Source organism: Protopterus annectens, chromosome 2.part0, assembly GCF_019279795.1.
Source record: "Protopterus annectens isolate FY-2018-M chromosome 2.part0, PAN1.0, whole genome shotgun sequence".
Classification (NCBI taxonomy): domain Eukaryota; kingdom Metazoa; phylum Chordata; order Ceratodontiformes; family Protopteridae; genus Protopterus; species Protopterus annectens.
In genome coordinates, this window is record NC_056728.1 from 488,821,766 (window position 1) to 488,845,122 (window position 23,357).

General features: G+C 46.1%; 1 protein-coding gene across 1 annotated transcript in view; it reads right to left on the bottom strand.

Annotated features, from left to right (window-relative positions):
* Nucleotides 1-796: 796 nt before the first annotated feature.
* The window catches only part of AGTPBP1 (ATP/GTP binding carboxypeptidase 1), a 2,804,614-nt gene continuing 2,782,053 nt past the window's right edge, over nt 797-23,357 (bottom strand). Inside the window, exon 33 of the mRNA XM_044060898.1 lies at nt 797-1,727. Coding sequence (XP_043916833.1) covers nt 1,556-1,727 — 172 coding nt within the window. The 3' untranslated portion in view covers nt 797-1,555. The remainder of the gene's footprint in view (nt 1,728-23,357) is intronic.

Genomic DNA, 23,357 nt, shown 5'->3' on the forward strand with positions numbered 1-23,357 from the left:
TTAGGCAGAGCTACTCGCTAACCATCTTCAAGAGGGACCTTGACGAGTGGATGGGAAACAGAAAGTCTACCCCAGGGATCACTTCAATGGCTCTGCTGGACAGAGGCACAGGGAACTAATCTAAAGGTGCGGCGAAAGCCAACACATTCCAGCTAGGCTTATAAATGCCTTTGGGCAGATAGCCTAGTACCTACCTATGAAAGAATGTTAGGGGACTGGCTGACATGTGGGGAAGGGGGAAGTTGATAGTCAAAACGTGGAACTTTTCTCACCAAGGATTCTTTAAAGTCTGCCTTAGGATTATCTTGCCACTTTTATTTAATAAATTTCTCTCTCTTTTGCTGTGTCTTTTGGCCTTTATGGAAAAAAGAGACTAGCTTTATAAGGGTAATTTCTCTGGCACTTTAGTATGGGGGGAGAGAAAAAGCTGCTTAAAATCTTACATAATTTCCCCATTTCTTGAAATTTTTTCGAAAATGTCAGCTGCAGTGTTGCACTCCTGAGTTTGTTATCCTTAGGAAGAAATTTAAACCGTGGTCCCATCTGCCTGAGTTGGTGGTAGCTCAGGTCGATATAAAACATCCAATGGCATGTCTTCATAACAGTAAAGGAAGGTCTGCACTGCCCTGGCGAAATTTCCCCTAGTAATCCAATTACCATCTTGGGTCTCCACTGAAAAAAAAAAGCTACTAGCTTAGTGGGACTAAAAATAAAAATAAAATAAAATGTTGCGGTCTTTTCTTAAGATGAAAAAGAAACATGCAGGAGTCTAAAAAGAAAATAAAAAGTCTTATGGTGAGAATGTGAAAAGGTTTAAACTTTAAAAATATTTTAATGAAACACAAGGTCACAAGACAAGGTACAAGTTACCCAACAACACAAGCTTTGTCATCTGATATATCTTGTTTTGCAAGAATAGCTCTACAGCGGAAAGTAAGAAAGTAGCTGTCTGCCAATGTACTTTACCGGTTCGGCCCTTCAAAGCATGGAGTGGTTAATAAATACTGGTAGAGAAAACATTTAAGGAAAGTGGCAATTACCATAAAGTTTTGTTAATTAAGAATAAAAATTTAGTACTTCAAATCAAGGCTTGATTTACTTTCAGCACAAATGAGTATCATAACATAAGCTATAAAGTAATAAATAGGTTGCTACATGGCATAGCTTTCTGATACCTACAGCAAAATGCTGTACAGTTACAATTTCTCACAATGTAAAACTCAAAGCACCACAAGGAGCTAAAACAGTTTTTTCCCTGGTCAATATGTTGCAAAAATGTCTTTAGCCATGCAACAGTAATCACTAAAAATAAGGCGAGTAGAATCTCAGTATATCCAAATCAATAAGAAAAAAGACATCTGCTGGCTGCCTTATATGCAGCGAATATCTTTTTTGGTAAATCAGTGTGGAAAAAATAAAGCACATTAAGTGGCCAGCAAGTCAAAGTTCCTTCAGTTTTTTGTACCACACTGAGGCTGAATTTCAGGACTCATCTCAGATCTGTCACCATTCTGTGGAACCTGATATGCCTCCTAGGCTGCCAGTGGCTGTATAGTCAATAATCTTTCTTTGTAGTTTCAGAATCAGAGAGCTCATCTTCCTGTACACATGGGTCATACTCTCCAACAGCATCATTCAAGTCCTCTTGCTCATCATTGCTCTCTGCACTGTAGTCAATCTCTTCAAGGAAACGGGGTTCATCTTCTTCCAAAACATATGTTGTTGGACTGTGAAGGAAAGAGAAACAGGACTTAATTGCCTGTGAATGCTTAATTAAATCAAAACAAATACACTTGAAAAGAAAAAAAATCATGGATGAGAGGAAAATGAATAGGAAAAGGCACATGTTGTTCAACAAGACTAATGGATGCAAACAGACTCCCACGTGGCACAGATGTGGCAGTGACTGCATAGAGTACTTATAGCAAAGGTTCAGGTTCGACAGTTATACTTATGAAAATCAAATGAAAATCACTTATGCCTCTGCCAGTAATTAGAAGTTATGTACTTACCATAACGTTCCATCTGAGTAGGTAAACTTCATTTGTCAGCAACCTATGGGTTATTGGATCCATATCGGATCCGAGCCGGAGATCCAAGCTCCTCCCCCTTACCCATAATCCCCTGCTATCCCTTCCTGACCTCAGATCGAGTTTGCTTATCCATAAACCATACGATACCAAGAACCACCTCCCTACTCTAACCTGGAAACAATCCGCCATGACAGCAGGAGTCCTTTGAACATCCATATAGGTTAGGGGGAGGGACGGTTGCTGACAAATGAAGTTTACCTACTCAGATGGAATGTTATGGTAAGTACATAACTTCTAAAGCTGAAGTGGTTAACTTCATTTGTCCATCAACCTATGGAACAGAGTCCCCAGCTACCTGATTTTTGGGAGGTCCTCATGGAAGGATGTTCCGGAGCACTGCAGAGCCAAAGGATGCTCTCCCTCTGGAAACAATATCCAACTTGTAATGATTTATAAATGTATGAGATGAAGCCCAAGTGGCTGCTGAACAAATGTCATCCAACGACACCCTAGATCGAAAAGCCGCAGAGGTAGACATCGATCAAGTAGAATGGGCATGAGCTCCTTGAGGTGCAGACCGGCCCGAACTCTCATATGCCAAAACAATACATTGGGAAGTCCATCTGGACAATGTGACTTTTGATACAGGTTTTCCCAAAGAGGGCTTAGCAAAGGATACAAAAAGCTGGTCTGATTTCCTGTGATCAGCTGTCCTGTGCAAACAGAATCTCAGTTGCCTATGTACGTCCAGAGAGTGCAACTTGTATTCACCTTTGTTCTGATAATTTGGGAAGACTGGTAAATTAATAGATTGGTTGATATTAGACTCCGATGCAATTTTGGGCAGAAAGGAGGGGTTGGTCCTGAGTGAGACTCTATCTTTGTGGAAAATCAAATACGGTGGCTTGGCGCAAAGGGCTTGAAGCTCCGAGACCCTTCTGGCCGAAGTTATGGCAACAAGAAATGCTGTCTTCCAAGATAAGTATTTCAGATCCACCGAAGTTGCAGGCTCAAAGGGAGGAGCTGTTAGAGACTGAAGTACAAGAGTTAAATCCCAAGGAGGGACTGCATCTTTTACTGCAGGTCTTAGTAGGAAAGTGCCTTTTAGGAAGGTCTTACATAATTTGGATGAAGTCAAAGTGCCGAGATCACTGCCAACATGATAATGAGAGATTGCAGCCAACTGGACTTTGACCGTAGAAGAGCTAGCACCTTGGTTGAATAACCCTGACAGAAAATCTAGTACTGCTGGCAACGGAGCTGTAAAGGGATCTAAGTTCCAATGCTCCGCCCAAATAGAGAAATGCTTCCATTTACTACTATAGATTCTTCTAGTAGATGGCTTGTGAGCGGCTACTAGAATACCTTGACAAGGGACAAGATACCGGGAATCCTAGCTATCACTGGAACTGGATCAACCAAGCTGTGAGCTTGAGGTTGTCCAGATTCGGGGTTGACAGGCCTGATGGGCGAGTGATCAGATCCGGAATGGGATCTAGAATCCATGGGGGATTCACTAGATGAGACCATAGATAAGGGAACCAAGCTTGACAAGGCCAGAATGGGGCAATGAGGATTATTCTGCCCCCCAACCATCTTTCTTTCTGTAAAAATTTGAGCATCAGGGGCAGAGGAGGGTAAGCATAGAGTAGACTGGGTGGCCAAACACGCACCACAGCGTCTCTGGGGGATTCCCCGGGTGGGGGAATTAGAGCGAAGTAGTCGCTGCACTTTGTGTTTGAAGGAGAGGCAAAAAGATCACAACGAGGTTGACCCCATTTGTAGAAGATTTGCTTCGCTACTTTCAGATTCAGAGACCACTCGTACGGTGACAGGATGCATCGACTCAGTCTGTCTGCCAAAATGTTGGAATGTCTTGGAATGTGCGTCGCTATGAGAAAGCGGTTGGTGGACGTAGGCCATTCCCACACTTTCATGGCCTCCCAACAAAGTGGATAGGACCTGGTTCCCCCTTGCTTGTTGATATACCAGACAACCGACATGTTGTCTATCTGGATCGCAATTGTCCCCAAGCGAAGGTGGCTTTGAAGTGCTTGGAACGCCAAAAGCACCGCTCTCATCTCTAGGACATTGATATGCAGTGAGGTCTCCGAATAGTTCCACGTGCCTTGGACGGTCCTGCCCACCCCTGGCTAGAGGAGGGGATACAGAGAAACCATGGAGCCACCATAAGAGGGCTTTCTTGCACACCCTGCTGAGAGGAACGGGAAAGCTCAGGGGATGTAGCAGGAAGGACCACTGGACTTGTAAGGTCCACTGAAGAACTCTCATGTTTAAGCGCGTCATGGGTAGTAGGTTGATGGTTGCCACCATCAAGCCTAGAGCCCTCAGGTCCAATTCCGCAGAGGGAGCTGGGGATTGTAGAAGGGCCAGTACATGGAGTTTCAGAGTTCATAGCCGGTCCCGAGTCAAGAAGGCTAGAAGCTGGTTGGTGTTCAATCTAGCTCCGATGAAATCTAGAATTTGTGTTGGCAGAAAAGAAGATTTTCCGATGTTGATCGTGATCCCCAGCCGGGGAGCTAGATGGAGAAAATAATCCCTGGCAGTGCAAAGTAGATGCCTGGTGGTGGTGGTGGGGGGGGGGGTCAGGAGCCAGTTGTCCAGGTACGGAAAGACCTGAATTCCCTGGAGTCTCAGGTGGTCCGCTACAACAGTTAACACTTTGGTGAACACCCTGGGGGCTGTGGTGAGACCAAAGGGAAGGACCCTGAACTGGTAATGGCGGGCTCCCAGCCAGAAGCGGAGGAACCTCCTGGATCATCTTTCCATCAAAATGTGGTAGTACGCATCCTTGAAGTCTATGGAGCACATCCAGTCATTCTCCTGCAGAAGGGGGAGAATGGATTGAAGAGTGACCATCCAGAACTTTTCTTTGGCTACTGACAGGTTCAGGAAGGACAGGTCGAGGATTGGTCTTAGGTCCCCCGTCTTTTTGGCACCAAGAAGAACCTGGAGTAAAAGCCTGATCCAAACTGGTCTGGGGGGAACGTGCTGGATTGCTCTTTTTCTTAGCAGCCGAAGTATTTCCTTGGCTGCCACCTCCCTCTGATTGGGTGGGACATCGGGGAGGCTTCGGGGACTGAGAGGGGGATTGAGAAAAGGGATCTTGTAGCCTCTGGATATGATCTGAAGCACCCCAGCGATCTGTTGTAATGGACTCCCAAGCTGCCAGGTGCCTCGAAAACGCTCCCCAACTGCCTCCGGAGTGGAGCAGTCGAGTAACCCCTCAGGGTTGCTGCGTGGGCCTATCAGAGAAAGGTTCTCTGTTCCCAAAGTTCTTCGGGCCCCCTCAGCCTTTAGGGCGGCGTCCACCCTGTCCTCCTCTGCCTCTGAAGGACGAGGGGTCCAGAGTGAAATGGGACTACTGAGACTTCCGGAACCACATCTTCTTCTGTCCCTTTTGGTTCCTGGAGAAGGACCTCTGGGGAGCAGAGAAGCGGACTCCAATGGCAGACGTCGTCTTCCCATCTTGTTCGCTCTGGAACAGTGTATCGCGTACGGTCTTGCCAAAAAAGGCAGAACCATCAAACGGGGCATTTGTGAACGATGCCTTAAACGGTTCTGCGAAATCACAATAACGGAGCCACACCTGTCGCCGTAGGACGACGTCCACGCCTCTAGCTCTAGCAGCTCCTTCCATGGCATGGGATAGTAGCCGTATAGAGGTATTGGAGATAGATTTGAGAGTGGCCATTCGGGTAGAGTACACTTTCTTGTCCTCCGCCGACATGGACTCTGGGGGCGACCCAGCATATTCTTTGATAAGATCCCGTTGGAGCCGTATCATGTGTGCCATATAGTTCAGCGACCTTACAGAAAAGGTGGCTGAAGCGAACAACCGCTTCCCCAGACGGTCCATTGTCAGAGACTCCTTGTCTGGAGGATGGACCGAGGAACTCTCCTGGGCCAGTTCCCTTTTGGTGGCGGCCGCCACCAACATGGCATCTACCGGGGCTTCCTTGCTCCAAAATGACCTGTCCGAAGGGGGGCTGAGAATTTTGCCTGGCCTCTTTGGAATGGGCTCCACAGTGTCCAGTTCCTTCCATGCCCTGGTAGTAATCAGGTCTACCAGGGGATCGGCGGGAGGGGACATCCAAGAGGTAGACAGGCCTGCTTCAAATGCCTCCAGAAACACAGACTTGTCAGAGGAAGGTTTTGGGGCAGACCACCCCCCTCTGATCCGAAGCATCTCCATGATGTCTCAGAAGGAGACGTCTTCGGGGGGTGACCTTGGGGAAACTTCCCCTTCCTCCAAATCTGTGTCCTCTGTCAAGGACTCATGGGAGTCCAAGTGCCTCTTCTTGCACTTCCGTTTGTGAGGGACCTCCTGGGGGGGCTGTCCGAAGAGGCCTCACCAACCAAATCCTGTTCCAAGGGAACTATCTGGGATGTCCGAGCAGACTGTCCCTGGGGCCGGGTGATGGACGGCAGACCCGTCTGAGAGGGAGTGCAGGGTGGAGACGTAGCTGAATGACATCGAACGCCGAAGGAGAGCTGCTCTCCCTGGGATCCGAGAGCAGATCCGACAAGCGGATCGGAGCTGGTGCCGATGCGGTCGGATCTGAAGGGCCAGTATGCTCCGACCGAGACGGAGCCGAAGCCATACTGACACCTCTGGATCCGAAACTCAGCTCTCGGCTCCAAGAGCTCGGATCCGAAGAAAATGGACCCGACAGACTCTAAGGTGCCATCGGCGCTGACAGTCCCCCAGCTCCGACGTTACCCAGCTCCGAAGGCTCCGAACCCCGGTAGTGGGTCAGAGAAGGAGCAATCGGGGGGAAAAAGGGGGTCGAGCACCCCCCCCCGGAGGGGGGAGGGAGGCAGGAGCACTCCCATCTGCAGCTGGGCCTGGAGAAACCTACGCACCATCCGGTCCAAGTCTGCATCAGACATACTGCGGGTAGACCTTGATGAGGCCACCGAGGCGGGCCGAGAGTGCCGACTCGATGACCTCGAAGGCGACCGGGTCTCCTCCTCCTCCAGCCCCGGTGAAAAGCAGGGAGATTGGAGCCCGGAAGAAGAAGACTTGGAGGCCCTAGGAGGAGAAACCCGTTTGGCTGGCAGGGCCGATGCAGAAGCTTTGGTCTGCCGCTTGTGGTGCTTTTCCCGGCGTTTCTCCTTTCTGGCTTCCCTCTCCTCCTGGCCCAAGGTGGGAGGCTGAGTCCCGGCCAGGGGAAGGGGAATAGCAGGTGGCGCTGTCGCAGCCGCGGCAGGTGCCACAGAAGGACCGGAGGACGAAGCCGAGTCCGGGGCAGAAGTCCCACCAGAATCAGCTTTGACCTCCGGTCCTTGAGGGCCCTGGGGTTGAACGCTGCGCAAATAGTGCAGCCGGTGGAAAGATGTTCAACCCCAAGGCATAAAACACACAGTGTGGGGCCATCCGCTGGGGACAGCTTATGGCCGCACTCGGTACACTTTGAAAAGAAAGTTTTGGGTGCCTCTGCCATACCTAAAAAGAAACAATACACTCGCTAGGCCCCAAAACACACACACCCTAACACGTACACAAGGGGGAGGGAATAACACTAAAAGGAAAACTAAACACTAGATAAAGAAAAACGTTAATGCTACTGGGGAACTATACTAACTCACGCACACGCAAAAATTTGTTTAAAGTAGGAAAAAAGAAGATTTTTTTTCTCATAAATCCATCACTACCACGCCTGGAAGCTCAATCAAGTTGCTGAGAAAACCGCGGCAAACTAGATCTGAGGTCAGGAAGGGATAGCAGGGGATTGTGGGTAAGGGGGAGGAGCTTGGATCTTAGCTGTTGGAAGCTGCCGGCTCGAATCCGATATGGATCTGATAACCCATAGGTTGATGGACAAATGAAGTTAACTACTTCAGATACATTATTTCAGATTGCTACGCAAGAATCATTAAAAAAAATTTTTATTTTTTTCACTACTGCTAAATTCCATAACATCGGAGCAGTTTAGATACCTTACAGCGTATATGTTCCTATGTTTCCTTAAAAAATTAATAAGCAAATAAGGAGTGATATCAAAATGGCAACCATGACGGCAAAATGACAGCTCCACAGTATGGAAATGGACAACAAATACTCAATTAGAATACAGAGGAATGAATGCCACTTTAGCAATTCTACTTCCTACTGGATGGGACTAAGAAATGCGAGTGCTGTGGGACCCTAGCAGTATAACAGGGTGCCAGCGCAGCTGATGTGATCAAGGGACGGGATGCTGAGAATGGTGATACAACTGGCTATTATGCTACTCAGGTCAGGGAGATTAAAAAAGGTAAGGAGAGTACTGGCTGGGCCATTGATGGCTATCTATAGCCACAGAGAGCATCTTGCAGCAGTGTAACTCCTAAAGACCCAATATGGTTGCCATGCACAAGCAATCATTAAAGCTGCATTCCATGGATAGGTAATTCTCTTTCCTATGGGGTAAATTCTGTGAAGGTCACACAGGTCTAGTAAAGAAAAGTGGCAACAAACAGGCTGAGACTAATGTAGGCAACTGTGAATGGGGAAAGTATGCTCACAGATGAGTGATGGGCTAAGAATCAAGGAGATCTTCATTAAAAAGGGATCCTGGTAATGTTTAAGACATCAGACAGAAAATCTCTTCCAATTGGACAGATGTGATTTTCTGGTGTTGGGTTTACTGGCCTTCTGCAGGACCCTAAACATGTCCTCAGAAAATTGGTGTCAAAAAGGAATAAAAACCCTATCACCCAAGTGTCAGTTGAAGTGAGGACAATTAAGGGTGGAGGAGAGATCTGTTGTCCTGTGTGAGAAGGTCCATGCGGTGAGGTAACTTGTGATGATTGCCCTTGGCCAGATGGAATAAGAGGAGGAAAAAGTGGTGTCTGAGCCAAAATGGAGTCACCAACAAGATTTTTGGATTGTCCTTCTTGATCTTGTGAAGGACCTTGGAAAGAAGAGAAAGGCACAGAGAAACATTCCCTTCTAAGAAAAAGGCATGCCATCTACTTTTCAAGCCAAAGGACTTGGGACTCTGGAATAGAACTGAGGGAGTTGTCTGTTCAGAGAGGAGGGAAATAAATCCACTTAAATACCACAGTAATGAATTATATTCAAAAACAAATCTGTGTGAATCATCCATTTGTGAGGCTATGTCCTGGACCTGCTGACAGAATCTGCCACAAGATTGCGCTCTGAAGGTATGTAAACTGCCTGAAGGGTCATCGGTAGATTGATGTCTTTTTCTAGCATTGAAGGGCTAGTCTGCAAAGAAGGCAAAACCTCGTGCCCCCTCGTTAATGTACCACATGACTGTGATGTCTGTAAAAGCTTCAAGGGACCTGACACCCAGAGCAAGCAGAAGAATTGAGGATCCAAAATGAGAGCCCTCACTTCCTTGATGTGATGTGATCTGCCCTCTGTTGAGGGGACCAAAGGCTCTGAACCTTTATGGTGCCTGAAGAGGTTCTCCACCCATGCTCTTGAGGCATTCATGAAGAGTTCCTGAAATGGCTGAAAGGGATTGAGAGAGACCTGCTGAACCCACTAGTGAAGTTCAAGCTTGAGACAAGGGAGCAGAGGAACCAGAGAGTCCAGTAGATGGCAATGTTGAAAACACATTGTTCTGAGATACCACTGAAACTTTCTCGTATGCAGCCTGGGGCAGAGAAGCACAGGTATGGTAGAAAACATGAACCCCAGACCCCTTAGAAACTCCCTGGCTGGAAGACAGGACAGGAGAAGCAGGGAAAGAAAATAATCTGTAAGACAGAAAACCTTGGTGGCAGGAATAGAAGCTAGCATTGGAACAATTTGGATTCTGCAGCCTAGAAATATGTGATCCTGTGATGGAATCAACATTGATGTTTGAAGTCTGACTGTGATCCCAGTCTGTGTAGTAGAAGCTGGGTAAAATGAAGATCCTGCACTAGTTTGGTTTGGGAAAGGGCCTGAAGTAAGAGGTTGTCCAGATGAGAAAATATCTGAATGCTCAGTAGCCTAAAAAAGGCGATCACTGCAGCTAGGCATTTGGTGAATATCCTTGGGGCCACTGAAAGGCCAAAGGGCAAAGCAGAGAACTAAAAATAAATGGAAGAGATAGAGAAACACAAAGCTTTCTTGAAGAGAGAGTGAATAGGAATATGAAAGTAGGCATCCTTTAGGTCCAGGAAACTAGAAATGGCTAGGGAAGCAACAGGGGAAACAGAGTCTGAAGAGAAAGCATTCAGAAGGATGACACTATAAAAAAAGTGTTCAGAAAAGAAAGATACAGGACAGGTTTCCAAGACCCCTCTTTCCTCGGGACCAGAAACATTCTGGAAAAAACCCTAGACCCTTCTCGGTCTGAGGAACCGGTTAAATATTACCCTGGTCTAACAGACCCTGCAATACTCCTGGAAAATAAGGGAGTTGCTCTTCAGTAAGCTGAGGGATAGCAGAGGAGGAGGAGGAAATGATTTTCTAGGCCATAAAGTAACACTGCCTGATAATGGACAGAATGCAAGAGTCTGTTGTGTTTTTTTTGCCAAACTGGGACAGACAGAGAAGACAAGAAAACGTTGGTCAAGAAGAAGGGAGGTCAGAAAGTCAGATGGCTGCAGACTTATCAAGAAAGGACTGTTTTGGGGGGTCTAGGTGTTTGAGTAGGCTTACCAAAAAATACATGCCTAGGAGACTTCTTACTCTTAGCAGACTGTCTATGCAGTCTGTGCAAAAGGCAGTCTTACTAGGATAGTTCCTCTGAAACTTGTGAATGGGAGAAAAAAAGAGATGCTTCATATCTTTCATGACCTTACCCTAATCCTGCAAGGTCTTAAAGAGGTCTGCCACAGCAGTGCCAAACAAGTTTTGGTTATCCAGAGGAGCATCCAGAAGTTGTGTTTTAATATCATCTGACAAGGTTTGAAGGTGAAGAATAAAAAAGAATCCACAATCGTACTTGGGTAATACATGTAACTCCCTACAAATTGCAGGAGTCATCACTGGGCACATTGTGGGTGCTGCAAAGAGCACTTCTGGCTGACATCAAAGACTGAAAAGTACAGTTGTGTACACTTACCATAAATGTAGATGGTCTGGTGTATTCACTGTTGCAGTCATCACACTTGGGTTATCCCTGCCAGGGTAGCCCCCGGCTTGCCTGAATACCAGAGACTTAGTATTTCTGCATCGGTTGGTGTCACTTGAGGACTGACGTCAGGTTGTCAGGAGTATAAAGTAAGGCAGCCGATGCCATTAAATTAGTTTTTCTTCCCTAACCTGTCAGGAGCCCCCAAAGTAGGAGGCCAGGTTCTGGTGGAAGAACCCCACCAGTGTAAAATACATACCAATAAGTCCCTTGTAAGGAAAAAGAGAATAAGGGGGAATGGAGGGAGGGAAACCAGGACTGCAACAGTGAAGACACTCGAACATCTACATTTATGCTAAGTGTACACAACTGTACTATGTTCTTCATGTTTCACTGTTGCAGTCATCACACTTGGGTAGATTCCCAAAGCTGAGGAAGAGGGTGGAGGCAATCAAGGAAACTATGGGCTGGCTAGGATGCCCTGCAAGACTGCAGAGGCAAACCCTGCCCTGGATTTGGAGAAGAGAAGCAGGTGATAATGCTTGGTGAAAGTGTGAACAGATGTCCAGGTGGTAACCTCCAGGATGTCCCTGGGTGGGACTCCTCTGAGGAAAGATGAAGAGGTGGAGGCTGCTCTGGTGGAGTGTGTCCTGACCCCCTTGGTGGGAGGCTTTCAATGTTGTTTGTAGCAGAAATGGATGCAGTGTGCTATCCATTTGGAAATGGATTGCTTGGAGATGGCTTTGCCTTTTGCCCCTGTAGCAAACCTAACCAGTAATTGATCAGACTTTCTGAAGGATTTAGTCCTGTCCAGATAGAATCTGAGCTATCTGTGCACATCTAGAGAGTGAAGAATCCTTCCCCCCTTGTTCTGGGGATTAGGAAAGAAGGTGGGCAAGTGAATGGATTGGCTGAGCCACAATGGACACCACCTTGGGCATGAAGGCTGGGTTAGTTCAGAGGGATACCCTGTCTGCATGGAAGATGATGAAGGGTTCCACAGTCATGACAGCTTGCAGCTCAGAGACTCTTCTGACTGAAGTGATGGCCAGAAGGAATGCTATCTTCCAGGAGAGAAACTTTAGCTCTGCAGAATCAGCTGGTTCAAAAGGGGGCAGGGTGAGTTTTTTCAGGACAAAGTTAAGGACCCAAGCTAGTGTTGGTGTCCTTCTGGGGGGCCTCAAGTTGCTAGCCCCTTTGAGGAACTGTTTGATCAAAGGGTGTGAGAAAAGGGGCTGCTCAGTAGGAAAATGAGCAGAAATAGCAGAGGTATGAATTTTTATAGAGGAGAAAGAGAGGCCACTGTGTAGTAGGTCAGCTAAGTAATCCAGGATGAGAGGGATGGACGGCTTTGCCATATTGGCTCCCTTAGCTTGGATCCAGGTGCAGAACCTTTTCCATTTATCTGCATATGACTTTCTGGTGCTAGGATGTCTGGCCTCACGGATCACATCCAGAACCTGTTTACTGAGGATGGCAAACTAGTTTGGGGTTAGGGAATAAGCCAGGCTGCCAAACTGAGTGTCTGCAATTGGGGATGCATGAATTCCCCTTCCCTCTGGGTTAGGAGGTTTGGGATCTGAGGAAGATGCCAAAGAGGCAGCAGGGACAGGCTGTGCAGGGAAGGGGTACCAGTGTTGTCGGGGCCAGTCTGGAGCTATGAGAATGGTCCTTGGTTTTTCCTCCCTTATTTTGAGCAGTACCCTGGGGATGAGAGGTAGGTGAGGAAAGGCATAGATTGACCCAGGGGAAGGAGAGGACATCCACTTTCCAAGCCATGCAGTGATGCTCCCTGGTGCAGAATCTGCTGAGTTGATGGTTGGTGTGGGAGGCAGAGAGGTCGACTTTCGGGCTTCCCCACCTCTGAGTTATTAGGGCGGAGGTACTTCTGTTGAGTTGCCACTCATGTGGGTCCAGAAGACGTCTGCTTAATTGGTCTGCCAGAGAGTTGAGAGAGCATGGAAGGTATTGTGCTAACATGTGTAGTTGCATGGAAGAGGGTGTGGGCCAAAGGGTCATGGCCAGCCTGCACAGAGGGTAGTAGTGAGTCCCTCCCTGCTTGTTGATGTACCACATCACAGTGGTGTTGTCTGTTTTGATCAGGAGAACTCCTGGAGAGACAAGGGGTTTGAAAGCTACTCAGGCATTCTGCACAGCCATCATCTCTTTTTGAATGATGTGCAGAGAGATTTGCTGTGGGCTCCATTGGCCCTGTACGCACCTGCCATCTAGGTGAGCACCCCAAGTGTAGTCTGATGTGTCTGCACAGTGACGGTCTGGGCGGCGGGAGTTTGGGAGAAGGGCAGTCTCGTGTTGTGGGAGCATGCTGTTGTCCACCAAAGAAAATCCTTTCTGAGGCAAGGAATTATAGGTAGAAGAGAGTTTCCAGGTCTTGAGAGAGTTGACACCAAAGGCTCTTTAGGTACCATTGTAGTTTCCCCATATGCATTCTGGCATATGGAATGAGTAGTATGCAAGACACCATGAACCCCAGAGCTTGCAGGATCTTCCTTGCAGATAGCTGGGTTCTAGTGGCTAGTTGAGAGAAGTAGACTGTCAGGAAAATTTGTTTCTCTGGTGTAAGGTATGCCATCTGGGATGCTGTGCCCAGACTTGCTCTCAGGAAGATTACCCTTTGGGTGGGCACCTGCTTGGATTTCTTTTCATTGAATGTGTACCCCAGGGAGGTTAGTAGGGTCTTTACAAAGGCCAGGTGCTTGAACAGCTTTTCCTGGCTGTCTGCCTGAATAAGGTAGTGGTCTACGTATGAGTAAATTTGACTATTTCTCTGTCTGCGAAAGGCAATGGCCAGAGACATTTTTCGAAAACTCTGGGAGCAGTAGATAAGCCAAAGGGAAATGCAGAGAACTGAAAGTGTTGAGTTCCTGTCCTGAAGAGGAGACATTTCCTTCATGTTTCCCTGATAGGAATGCGGAGGTAGGCCTCTTTTAGAACTAGGGTGGCAAGCCAAGCATCTTTGGAGAGCATGGGTAGCAGCTGCTGGAGGCAGAGCATTTTGAATTTTGGAAAATGTGTATCCCTGGGACACAATGTTCAGAACCCATTGGTCCTTGGTAATGGTAGGCCAGGTGTTTGAGTGAAAGGAGAGTTTTCCTCCTAGGGGTAAGTGAAGGTAAGCAGAGGGTGGGAGTTGAAGAGGTGAGTCATTGTGAGTTCTTACCATAAGGGGGTAGCTTAGAACTCCCTGGTTTTGAAGTGGAGATCGTCCACTGCTTAGATCTCTGCATTCCCTGGGGCTGCTGTCTGGGGGGAGGTCTGTTTCCACAGGGCCAGGGCTGGGCAGGTTTAATCAGAGCAGGAAAGGACCAGTGCTTGGAGGGACAATGCCTGATGAACCTAGGGGGCTGGACCTGTAAGAATTCATTAACTGTTTGCATAGATTTTGCTTTTTCTTACATCTTTTTTAAGACCTGTTCTGCCTTAGTGCCGAATAGGTTATCTTTGTGCAAGGGACCATCCAACAATTTGGATTTGACATGGTCTGGCAGGGGTTGTTCCTTAAGCCATTCATGTCTTCTAATTACAGATCTAGTGACTGTTGCCCTGTAAGAAGCTTCTAGGGCATCAAAACCATGGTGCAAAGTGTGGTTAGTTACTTCATTTGCAGAATGCATTAAGTCTTGTAAATCTTTAGATTCTGCCCAAGCAGGAAAGGGAGACATTTTTCTTTTAAGGGGTTCCAAGGTATGTTGCTGAAATTTCGGCATATGGAACTGACAATTTAGTGCCCTAATAGCAAAAGTGGCTGAGGTGTATACTTTGTTACCCCTTCTGTCCAAAGCTTGGGAATCCCTGTCTGAGGGGGGTGGGATTCTTAGCAGAGGTTGTTTTAATCCCTTTTGGCCCTTGACAAATGACCTCAGGGTCAGCTGTTGGATTTTTAAAAAGATATTTGTGTGCGTCAGGGACTCTATAGTGCCTGTCTGGTTTTCTGGGAGCAGGAGGTAGGGCGTCAGGAGTCCAGCTGGATTCGAGGAAAACATCCTCCACAACATCCAGGACTGGGGGGATGGTCAAAGGTCTGTGCTGTAGAAGATCTACGAATTCCCTGAGTCTCTTTTGTGACTGAGGGTAGTTCTGATTCTCCCATTGGAAATGCTCCCTTAAAGTATGGAGGGTTTCACCAAAGGAAAAATCGTCTGGGGCTGAGGCTTCTTTACGTTTTTTTGGAAGATCTGCTGTCAGATGGCTTACCGAAGCCATATCGGAATTTGAGAACTGTAAGCGAAAATATCTGGCTACAATAAGGGCCCGACAATGAATAGTTATGGTGTTGAACAAAGCACAGAAGTGACAACAGGGGACATCATGGTCTGGGCCTAAACAAATCACGCAGTAAGAGTGGAAGTCTCGGTGTGGTATTTGCTTTCCACAGGCGAGACAATTATTAACTTTTTCTGACATCGGTTAGTGCAAGAAAAAAGGATCCCCAATGGGGTACTTATCTTCAGAAGTCTTCAACTTCAGGTCGGTAGGCGAAACTCAGGTAGTGGCTGACCGACACTCGTACCAACTGATTCTGCTTCGGGCTCCATGGCAAGAAAGACTGATGTAATGGTGTCAAGCTGCCTTACTTTATACTCCTGACGACCTGATGTCAGTCCTCAAGCAACAGCAACTGACGCAGAAATACTAAGTCTCTGGTATTTGGGACGGGCGAGGGCTACCCTGGCAGGGATAACCCAAATGTGATGACTGCAACAGTGAAACACGAAGAACATCAATACTAATTTCTTGAACTTTAATCGTACTTAACTTAGGAATGCGGTCCATTGCCATCATGGTATTACAAACCCAAAAGACTTGGAGAAATTAAAAATTACAAAGCCCAGAATTGTGCCCCATCATACAACCAGAGGCAGCAGCTCTAAAATAGGCATCCGCTGCATTATAGCTGCACTTTATAGAGTGGTGGGCAACTTGGGAACTGGAACCTAGTAATGAAAGAGCTGAGGCCTTACCCTCAGAGTCAGTCAAGTCAGAGACAATGTTCCCAATCCAGGAAAGAGGAGACAGAGTGCATCTTTTTATGTTGGTCTGGTTATTTATAGCCCTGAAGGCTAAAGTAGCAGAAGTGCATGCTTTCTTACCAATCCTCTCCATAGCTCTACTGTCCTTGTCCAAAGGAAGGAGTTTAGAAGAGGGCAAAAGCCTAGAGGACTCATCAGTAGACACAGAAATCACAACTGGATCAGATGAAGACCATTTTTATAAGACCTTGCAGGCATATGGCACCTTATAGGGGCTGGAAGTTCAGAGTCTACTGCCATGAAGACAGCTGAGAAGATATCCAGCACAGGAGGGACAACAGAAGGTTAAAGACAGTCCATTTTACTAACTCATAATACCTCTTCTGGACATCAGACACCTGGGAACAATCTCACTTAAAATGTTCCAACATACACAGGACCATGTCTCCAAAGGATAGTCGCTCCAAAGAAGAGTCAGGATTGACAGTTTCCTCTTCCTCCAACCATAGTCTAAAGGAAAAGTTAACTGAGAGGATTAGGCTAAAAAGTCAGTATTATAGTCAGAGTCCTCATCTAAGGACTCATGGTCCCTTGCCCTTTTCAGGGTAGAGAAACAACAGGGTGCAAGAAATGAAACCCCTGGAGGAGACTTCAATGCCATCAAAGCATTGAACAAGCCTTGAGTGAAGTCCTGCCATTCCCCTTCTGTACATCTGGCAGCAGACAACATGTTTAGTTTTCTGCATTTTCTTTAATGGGACATTTGCCTTGACAAAATGTGGGGGGGTTTAGGCACTGGCCAGAATTTGATCAATGTATCTGGCATATCTTACCTAACAAGGATCTAAGGAATCCCTTTTGGGCATTCAGAGATAATCAACTGTGGTTCTCCCTCAATGTCTGCGAGGACATTTGCAACACCTCTGTGGATGTGTGAGAAGCAGGTTCCATACTGGCCTCCAAGAAGGTCACACCAGAAGAAACCAAAAGCAATAGCGGACTGTCCTCCAGGTTCTCATAAACCTCAAGAGAGATATCCATTGGACGCTGGACAGCAGCAGGCTCTGGCCTAGATTTCTTGGCCTTCTTAAGATGCAGCTTTACCTCATGGGGAGTGGATTATGCCATGGAACCTTGGGACTACAACTTGAGACATTGGTTCTCAAGATACATTGAAAAGGAGGGAAGATGGCTACACAAAGTCTTTGTTCAAAAGCCAGACATTGAGTGAGGATGTGAGATGCACCTAAGCAAAACAATCACCTATTGTGGAAGACCTTATGGGAAATCTGCCTCCCACAATAACATCTCCTTTTCTTGGATGACATGTAACCCACTGAACAATAACAGAGAAAAGGGAACACCAATGGGGTACTTATCTTGAAGACGTAGGCTCGGTATAACCAGCAAAATGAAGGGTGTTTATATCGATGTACGATAATGGCTTTCAGACTGGTGGGAATGAAATTCTGTGTTGGGAGTATTCATACATCACCTTTATGCCCTACACTTGTGCAGGGAGCATATGTATGACATATGACACTCCTATGTAATTAAGGCTTTGTTATACTGGCCGGACATTGAGCTGTCCTTGGCTGGAGAGCCTATGGGGGATGAACAGTGATATGGAAGGACATCAATAATTACACGAGCTCTAGTTTCATTATTTGATGTTATTCTATCAGTCAATCTTGTACATACGAAGCTTCAACCGATTTTAACCCAAGGGGTTTTACCAGCAAACAGTTAATGTTGAACAACATGCTGGAAGCCTGCCAGTGTGGCCTTAGGATCTCAGTACAGCTTGTAACATCTGAGAAACAGCGGCAGTTCTGACTAAAGTGTCTCCATTATTATGCCATACAATAGTGTGCAGCATGCTTCTTTACAGAAGTGATAAATTAAACAGCGTATTCCTCCTGTACTGCTGGAAACTCCGGCACCTACTCATTTACATATCTGAACTCATGAATTTACACTCTAGCACCTTGAGAGAAGATAAGAGCAGCGACAGTCCTGTCAACACCTGGTGGAGGTAGCACAAAAGATATATTACAGTGATGGAATGCCCCAGAAAATATCAGTCAGGTCAGCTATCTCTGTCATTGCAGATGGATGAAGCTGAGACTATGAACCAGGCAACCACAGTTCAACTAGTGGCATAGCATCTTCTGGAGTTTGAATAGAGAGGATGGACAGACTGGGGCAGTGGGATCTTGGACTTAATGAATGCAATCATCAGAGACAGAGTTTGGAAAAAAATGACTGGGTGAACTAAAGCTCAGTTGGTGTAGAGATACGTTGCTGTGATTGTAGTGCACAGGGTCTTGGGTTCAAAACTTGGAAGTGATGACCCCCCCCCCCAAAAAAAAAGGACCAGTCACAATACCAGTAGATTGCCAGGCACCCAGTATTATTACTGCACAGGTTAAAACAGCACTGTCCAAGGCCAAGAATACAGCTTCTATGGGACCTGACAATATCCTTGGCTGTGTTCTACATGAACTACAGAGTGAACTGGCACCTCACCTGTGTGCCCTGTTCAATCACAGCTTCACCTCAGGCTTTGTCCCTACTGAATGGTGCACTGCTAGTCACCCCTCTCCACAAAGGAGGAGCGACTACAGACCCTGGGAACTATCACCCCATTAGCCTGACGAGTCTGATATGCAAAGCTATGGAAAGCATCATCATGAACCTAATAAACAAGGATTTAGGGAATCTCCAAACTCTGGATCCCACACAGTTTTGTTTTGTGAAGGGTAGGTCATGCCAGCTCAACTTGGTCAACTTCTCTGAGTCAGTCACAAGAGCTGTGAATGAAGGCAAGGTGGTTCATACAGCCTACCTTGATCTGGCCAAGACCTTTGATACCATTCTCCACTCAGGAATCATAGAAAAACTCACTAAGCTAGGCATCAACCCCTATATCACTAGGTGGGTTGCAAACTGGCTCACAGGTAGAACCCACAGTGTGAAAGTAGCTGACTCCAAGTCAGACTGCCGACCAGTCACGAGTGGAGTCCCACAGGGTTCGGTCCTGGGTCCTCTCCTGTTTGGTATCTACTTCTCTGAAGTCCAGGCCAACACGACGGGACTCTGACAAAGTTCGCACACGATTGCAAGTTGAGAGCTATTATTAACTCCCCAAGTGATGTTGACATCCTACAGAAAGACCTCACCGAGACTGACTGGTGTCAGAACCATGGCCTTAAGCTCAGTGCCAAAACATGTGTCATCATCCTCTTTGGGAAAAACCCAGTTCCCATGAATTACCACATCAATGGTAGTCCACTGAACACAGAAGGCATTACAAGAGATCTGGGAACACAAGTTGACAGCAACCTCTCTTTTGACCACCACATTACCACTGTGGTCAGAAAGTCCTTCTATGTGGCACATCTCATCACTAAGGGTTTTGCATCCAGGAAGAAAGAGGTCGTGGTCTCCTTCTACTCTTCCCTCATTAGGCCAGTCACTGAGTACAATGCCCCATTTGGTATGTACCTCACTAAACATCTGCAACAACTGGAGAGGCTGCAAAAGTACCTCACAAAGAGGATCCTAAGCCTTAAACATTTGTCCTATATAGGCAGACTCAAAAAAATCCAACTATTCTCTGTCTCATATTGTCTACTTGACTTACAAAGCCATGTCTGACCCAGCAATGTTAGAAATGCTGCATCTAAAGAAATCCCAATCCCTCCACACCACACACTCCAGAGACCTCGACCTCATTACCACAATCAACAGAACATGCTGGAGGGTCAGTTTCAGAACCCAGAGACTTCTCATGCTATGGAACAGACTTCCCATACATGTCAAGCAGAGCACCTCACTGGCCCTCTTCAAAAGAAATCTTGATGAGTGGATGGGAAACAGAAAATTCACCCCAGTGGCTTTACTCGACAGAGGCACTGAGAACTAAGGTCAAGTGGCACAATGACAGGGTAATTCTATGTGCTAGGCTTGTAAAGGCTCCAGTCCCATTAGCCTAGTACACCCCCATGAACCTATGACAGGGACCTGTATCATGAAAGTGAATGTAGTAAAAAGATACAAAGGTTTATATGGAAACAACAGAAATCCACAATTCAAGCATCTCATAGCTCAGTGAGTTTAGTAGTAAAATAGCTGGTACAGAAGTGCACACATTTAAAAAATACAATTTATAATCTTTAAGAGAAGGAGGTGCATCTAATATTAAAAAAAAAAAAACTGGTGGGCAGTATATAGTTAGCTCAAGTTATTTTCAATCTTTGTCATTCCTCAAACTGCAGTTTATTTATACTGTTCCACATATTAGACATGAAAATCAGCATGAGTAACCGCAAATGAACAAGAATCCTGCAAACAGATAAAAACAGGAGGTTGAATAACAGACAGTGTTGTGTTGATACAATATAAAAGAACTGTGGCCAGTTGTGTTGTTGCCTTTTTCAAAAGCTCCCTGCAGGGTGGGTGAGCCAGCATTGGCTGCTCAAGCCTAACTTCCAGTGCACGTGTCACAAACTGAACGTGGGTTATACTGGTCACAATCAGGGCTTCATCCCTCTGCACCAAGGCAACGGATTATTACGGTTATAAAATTGTTACTTTATTTCTGAGTACAGCTGTGGCATGTCAATACTTTTTAGAAGATTTTCAACTGCAGTCTTCTCCTTTTACCATGAAACAAAACATGCTTTTATAATTTTCGGTCCTTTAATTAACGGCCTGTTCTATGTGATTTACTTTTGTGTTTAACATAATATATTTGGGATTTTACCATTTTGTTCTGGACCCAATTTTTATTTATCATATTAGTATTTCAGCTCTTGTAGCATTTGTTTTATATTTTTCTTCTAACTCACTGCTACCTTGCTGTTACTGTATTATTTTGGGTGGTTCATCATTTTGTTGGTGGGGGCACTCCTTTTTAGCATGCGTCTATTCTCTTCTAGGATACACCTTTTGGCCTACCACTCCTCTGGGTTACCAGTGATTTTTCTGCTGATTTTTCTTTTAAGCTGTCATCCTGGTGCTGCTAACTGTCCAGACTGGAGGCCAAAGGATTACACACCCTTAAATTGATATATGGATTTTGAATAGGATTACTAACAGTCACCAAACGGTGAACGTACAGAAACATAGGTATAATCACCACCTAACTCAGGTACCTGTAAAGTCAAAGACAGATCATAAACTTGCACACAGGTTTTATAATCCCCATCCTGTTTAAGTGCAGTAAAACACTGATCCTCATGGACCTTCACCAGACTTAGCTCAGGAGCACTGCCTGGTTAAATGACATTCTCCGAATCACACAGCGGGCAAACTGAGGCTAAGGAAATCAAGCCATGAACCAAAGAAGTTGCTTAACTCAAAATCTCAGACATCTCTCTTAACTTCTAGAATACACAGCCATAAAAGAAGCATGATTGGTGGTGGAATGATATTTGCCACCACTCCAGATTTCAGCTGGCCCAAGTTTACAATGAGATGCATCACTCCTCTGAATGCTTTATGGGTGTAGGAGCTCAGTACATTTCACTTTGTACACAATTCATTACACGTCAGAGGAGTTTTCTGCAAGAGTTTACAGACTTCCATGCTGCCACAGTGCTTAATGGCCTGAAATGGATTATCCCAAGTGATTTCCATAAATCACACCTGGACTTATAAATACTGCTGTGAGCTCACTACGGAGTTTCCTAGACTTACAGAAAATGTCAGTTTTGCTAAACCGGTTTCCTTAACAATTCAGGTGACTTCGACAACAAAGATATCATGATGGGAGTGGTTAACAGAATCAGTTTCTTGGTCTGGTTCTCTCAAGAGCTTCTCCTCATGCCTTACCATCCCTAATGATGAACTGTCCTGGTACAGATATCAGACATGCTACTACCGATGAGATGGTATCTGTACAGGACTAGGTCTTTGTGGAGGACACTGCTTATGGTCCAGACTGTCTCGACAATGCTTCTAATAGGGTGTTCACTTTGGCTTTGGACCTCATTTCATAGGTTGGTACTAGGCTATCAGCCCTAGGACCTATACAAGCCTAGCCATAACAATTCCCTGGATATTTCTTCTCACAATATTTACTTCCCTGGACCCCTGTCTCGCAGGGCGACTGACGTAATACCCGGGGTGAATTTCCTATCTCCCATCCAATCGTCAAAAAAGGGCCAAGGAAGCGCTCTGCTTGACATGTATGGGCAGTCTATTCCAGAGTATGGGCAGTCTCTGGGTCAAGAACCTATCCCGCAAGCATATTTTGTTCATTGTGATGACAAGGTTTAGATCCCTGGAGCGTGTGGCTCTGAGGGACTGGGATTTCTTTAATTGGAGCATGTCCAACAGCTCAGGGTTTGACATGGCCTTGTATGTTAAGCAGAGATCGCCTCCGAGTAGATGATATGCCACAGAGCATAGCTGTAGTTTTTTTTTTTTTTTAGACTGTCAGCATAGGGCATCTGCTTTAGGCCTGTGATTCTTTTAGTGAGGTATTTTTGCGGCCTTCCCAGCTGTTGCAGAGGTCTTGTGAGGTACATACCAGATGGGCCATTGTACTCTATAATGGGTCTAATGAGGGATGAGTACAGTGGGACAATGACCTCCTTTTTTTCTGGATGAAAAGCCCTTAGTGATGAGGTGTGCCACATAGAAGGATTTCCTGACTGCTGTGGTAATGTGGTTATCGAAGGTGAGACCAATGTCCACCAGTGTCCCTAAGTCTCTCATCACACTTTCAGTGTTTGGTGTACTGCCATCTATGTGGTAATTCATGGGTGCATGTTTTTTCCCAAAGGGGATAACTATACATTTTTGGCATTAAGCTTGAGCCCATGGCTCTGGCACCAATCATCTGTTTCTGTAAAGCCCTTTTGTAGAATATCCACATCATTTGGGGATTCAATAATGGCTCCCAGTTTGCAGTCATCTGCGAACTTTGTTAGACAGAGTCCCTTAGTGTTGGGCCTGTACTTCAGAGAAGTAGATGCAAACAAGAGCAGTCCCAGGACTGAACCTTAAGGTACTCCACTTGTCTGGAGCTGGATTTGGAGTCGGCTACTTTTACAGTCTGGGTTCTGTCAGTAAGCCTGTTGGCAACCCATCGAGTAACATAGGAATTTATGCCCAGCTTAGTAAGTTTATCTATTATTCCAGAGTGGGGGATGGTGTCAAAGGCTTGGCAAGGCCCAGATAGGCTGTGTGGACCGCATTACCCTCATCCACAGCTCTGTAGACTGATTTGAAGAAGTCAATCAGTTTCAGGAGACAAGATCGGCCCTTCACGAACCCAAACT